General features: G+C 28.0%; 1 protein-coding gene across 2 annotated transcripts; it reads right to left on the reverse strand.

The window, feature by feature from the left end:
* Nucleotides 1–1,070: 1,070 nt before the first annotated feature.
* On the reverse strand, nucleotides 1,071–3,770 carry LOC107619316 (uncharacterized). 2 transcript variants are annotated; one of them, XM_016321574.3, is made up of 4 exons: nucleotides 3,648–3,770; nucleotides 3,420–3,486; nucleotides 2,939–3,236; nucleotides 1,071–1,744 (listed from the first exon to the last, which is right to left on the reverse strand). In XM_016321574.3, the coding sequence occupies exons 2-4, from the start codon at nucleotides 3,423–3,425 to the stop codon at nucleotides 1,341–1,343; spliced, it is 708 nt and encodes a 235-aa protein (XP_016177060.1). In that variant the 5' UTR covers nucleotides 3,426–3,486; nucleotides 3,648–3,770; the 3' UTR covers nucleotides 1,071–1,340. The 2 variants fall into 2 exon arrangements, with proteins under 2 accessions (XP_016177060.1, XP_088355556.1); XM_088499430.1 differs by having other exon boundaries at nucleotides 1,071–1,747; nucleotides 3,617–3,648.
* Nucleotides 3,771–4,753: the final 983 nt, after the last annotated feature.

Genomic DNA, 4,753 nt, shown 5'->3' on the forward strand with positions numbered 1-4,753 from the left:
TTTAACCAAAAACAATGTCGTTTTTGGAGGAGGCAAGGGTATAAATTGACGTTGTTCATTCCACCTAATCTAACGTGGCACTTCACTCTAAATAAATGTGCACATCAGCACCAGTAACTACTACATAGGAACAGAGGTCGACGTGGGTATTTTTTTTCGGACAAAGACCACTTTGTCCTAATTTAAAACGGATAAAAACTGAGTTGGGTGTTCACTCTTCTAATACCATAATCTATTCCAATCACTATAACCACGTGTCAATCATCCGTTCGTTGGGAAGTCAACTCCTAAACAATGTTGGTCATCACAAATTTAACCACCACAGAATTGACTAATATATATAGTTTAATTTTCATATACTGATAGCATAAAATATTTTATACAGTCGTACAATCACAACCTTTTTTTAAATAACCATTCACGCGGTCAATATAAAAGATTATTTTTACTATGTGACGTTATGTGATTGGATGTACATGTAAAACAAATTTACACTAAAAAGGTATCAAAGTTATATATATGAAAAATGTTAAAAGAGTTAAAAGACTAGTAAAATGTATTATTTTTGACCAACAGCTAACTATTGATATTTAAAAATATAGACAAAATATATTATTAAATTATCAAATTAAAAACATTAGATTAATAACCGTCTCATACTTTTCTAAAAAAATTATATCTATTAAATAAAAAATTAATAATCTCATTATAATGCCTATGCATTAGTTATTTATAAAACCACCAAGATTATATCAATTCCATATTTATTTGAAAGTTGAAATAATTTTAATATCTAGCATTTAAATAGATCGACTAACTAAAATTAGCCAACTAAGAATCAAATTTTATTTTGACTTGAATAAACCCATTTCTCAAATTATAATCAACACAAAATTTCTCTTACCAATGAAATCTTTGCTCACCTTGTCAAACTAGAAAGAGAAAAAAATCTTAAATTGTCCACAACTAGGAAAAAAAATCATATTTGATAAAGATTTTCTTGCACACCATTTTTCAAACATGAATAAAACAATTGTAAAAAGAACAAGTTTGTATACTTATAATTTGTAGATCCCACATACACCTCTTATTATTAGATGAAACATAAGACACATTCCATATCTTTCTTATCTTAGATCCCATTTAATGACAGAAAAATTTGTATTGAGAAAACTTGCACTAATTCCATGTAAAAGACAAAACAAGTAGATTCAAAAAAAGTACTGATTCCATGTAAAAGACAAAATAAGTAGATTCAAAAACGAACGACAGTGTAGTTTTGTGCTTACTCTATAGTATACAAAAGGGGGGAATGAGAAAATAAGGAGCATAATTCCTTGTTAGATTGAGTTATTAGAAGAGACAGTGATGTGTTTCATCGGATTGTCTACTTGGTTTCCACCAGCATGCATGACAAACTCTGATGGAGAGAGGAATCTTCCATGGCAGACACACACAATACACACTTGTCCTCTGTTATACTTGTACAGTATCCCTTCTATTCTCTTCCCACTTGGCCCATCTCCTCTTGTACTCACACTTGGAATATGTCTCAGAATCTCCATTGCATCATCATTATTATTTTTCTTATGATCACCTTTGACACAAGATGATTGATTCTTCTTTGTCTTGAGCCTTTTGGCTGGAGGAGGCATTTTCTGAAGAGTTGGTAGTTGTGATGATTCCTTGGGATCATATCCTTTAATAACTGTCGGTGATGTCTTTATTTTGGAACTAGATTCTCCTACTTTAGTATGAAAAGCAAAAATCCCATCGATGTAAGTAGTGTGTATCATAAGTAAGCAATGAAATAACCGAATAAGGAGATTTGGAAAGGAGATTTGGAAAGAAGAATGGACAAAAGAAAGGAGAGAAACAGTTATTACAAAATTCAATCACAATCGATGTAAACTATATATTACATGCGTAGTCATATTTATGCGGTAAAGAATAAAATATATTATAAAAAATGTTAATGATATTTTCATACTAAAAATTGGTTACCAAATTTACTGTTATTTAATTTAATTTGGATGAGTACTTTGTATTTCAATGGTATTATACAGACATGTTTTAATGGTTAATTTTTTTCGGACAAAACGTGATTTCATCCATGCATGCTTCTATTCTGGTTAATTGGACTAGACCAATTATAATTGTAACTTCTAAGTTGTAACGTAGTGTTCGCTATCAGCAAGCTACTAAAATGAGAGAGAAAGTGTGGTATAAGCAAAAACTTAGACATTATCTTTGGATAAACTGTCATGTTAACTTTATTTATCACATTAATTTTATATTCTAAATCATAGAAAAATCTTAAAAAGTAAGATTAAATATAATTTTTACCTTATAAAAAAATATAGCTGATGTAACTAAAAAAAATGTTGAAAGACAGCAGAATTTATTGTTTTTTACGGTTAAATATCAACTAAAGTATGTTGCCAATGAGTAATAGCTCAAATGGCATAGTCTTCCCATACTCAATTAAGAGGTTGCTGGTTTGAGTCTCATATCTTTGGTTTAAAAAAAAAAACACACTAAAGTATGTTATTAATTTACTAAATTAAATTTTAATTGATGACAGGCCAAAAACAACAAATTGTGATAGTCTTCTAACATTTCTCTTCAAAATGATTTATTTCGCTATAATTGTACTATATCATGTACTATGAATACTCTACAAGATAGGTGAGGTATTACTAAAATGCAGCCTTTAATGCCACGTAATATAAAATTATTACTGTATATTAATTTAAGGACAAACTTAATATCTAACTATAAATTGATGTTATCTATTATCGTAAACTATGTAGGTATATAACATTTTTTTCTTACTTTAAAAAAATTTCTATTTTTACCCGTAATACAAGATTTAAACTTAACATTAAACCACCAAGAGAAGGAAACAAATAATAAAAAAGTAAGAAAAAAGAGTTACCCTCATGTCTTGAATCTCCATTAGGAGTCGCAAGCAGCTTCTTGACACGGCTAATGACATGAGCTGATGACGGCAAAACACTGGGTGCGGCGGCGCCACGTCTGTTCTGCTCGTGGAGGAGTAATATTTTGGCAGCCCTGTGCATGTCCCTACACTTCATCATCACAGTCTCTGATGGCATTGACCAAGTCCTCTCCAACCATGGAACAAAGGGATCTTTCTCTTTCCTCTCATTTTCTTCAATATAGATTATTGATGATGTTGATGACGACCTTTTCATCCATTTTTTTTCTTTAATCTGGACACATGATGATAGTTTTAAAGTTAGGTCAATCTTCTGTTTTTCTTTGTTTGTTAATGTGCTACCAAATAATCCCTTTACACAAATAATAGTAGTATTAATAAAAATCAACCTTAGTTAAGTAATTTAATTTAGTTCTTACATGAAAAAAGAAAAAGAAAAAAACATTTGTTAGCTTACCTCCATTGATATCCAAGAGAAAGGTGAAATCCTTGAACAGAACAACAACTTTGAAGATTTTCTTTTTCTGAAAACAACATAGATAAATAAGTTATTATTCAAATGAATAATATGACTGAGACAAAAATCTTTGGCAACTAAAATTTTAAGAAATGGAGATTGTAGGAATAAAAGAAATTAAATTAAATAGTATTTACAAGGCTTAGAAAGCTCAACTCTAAAGTTTACCTCTGAATGAAGGATTTGAAGAAGAAACAAAGAGCAACAAAAATTGATAAAACAAGAAAGCAAAAGTACAAATGCAAGTGGTGTATGAAGAAAATTTGAGTAAGATAAGAAAGAACAGTTAGAAAGTTCTCTTTTTCGGTGCATGCAGTTAGAGAACAGTGTAGAATTTTGACAACGCATAGTTAAACTATACACGTGGAGATTAATAGAGAAAGAAGGCTACGACATATGTTGATTACGTGCCTCTTGGTGGGGCTGCCGCGTAATTGCTCTAACAATATTAATGCTGCTGTGTTCATGTAAGATTAAATGAGATAAGAGTAATTTACTTATTTAAACTATATAAATACTAAAACTATAAACTGTTCTAAAAATAAAATAGTTATAATTTTATTCTTTTTGTTTTTAATATAAATTATGGGCGTTAATATTTAATTTGATTTCTGAAATTTGACATTAAATTCAATTTGATTCTTAAAATTTTAGTGTACTCAAATTAAATTTTAAAATTTGTAATCGTATCTCACATGAATTGTTGAACTGATTTTTATTAACCAATATATTAATTTGATACATTATTTTACTGTGACTTAAATTCGTCTTCAAATTTCATGTTACCGAAATCCATTAAAACTTTTAAAAGTTTGATTATTTCTATTAAAGTTCTAAATTTTTTAAATTAAACTTATTATTGTCGTTTTGGTAAAAACGTTGGCCAGCCATATTTACAAGAGGTTTGTTGTTGGTTCACAAAATTTAAGGACTAACACAAATTACTATAATAAATTTTAAAATCTAAATTGAATCTTACTTTAAATTTTAAAAATCAAATTAAATATTATAGTATAAGTTTTTTAAAAAAAATATAAAATCTACTAAAAAGCTATATATTGAAATTATGAGATAAAAATATAAAACTTAAGTTTTTTAAATTTTGGCAAATGATATATATTTAGTAAAATAATATATTTTTAATATAGTAAAAAAATTAAATTACTAAATAAGTACTTTATGTATAAAATATTCTATATAAATATTTTAAATAAGTAAGTACTCTATATATAAAATTAAATTATTAAGTAAATATTCTATTTTATTATAAATCT

The sequence above is a fragment of the Arachis ipaensis genome, chromosome B1, assembly GCF_059453495.1.
Source record: "Arachis ipaensis isolate K30076 ecotype BB chromosome B1, ASM5945349v1, whole genome shotgun sequence".
Lineage (NCBI taxonomy): Eukaryota > Viridiplantae > Streptophyta > Magnoliopsida > Fabales > Fabaceae > Arachis > Arachis ipaensis.

Bases quoted from the DNA above. Each gene is read 5' to 3' on its own strand.
- LOC107619316 (XM_088499430.1), bottom strand. The intron at 1,748-2,938 runs GTAACTCTTTTT...TTCATACTAAAG, and splicing joins TGGAGATTCAAGACATGAGG to TAGGAGAATCTAGTTCCAAA.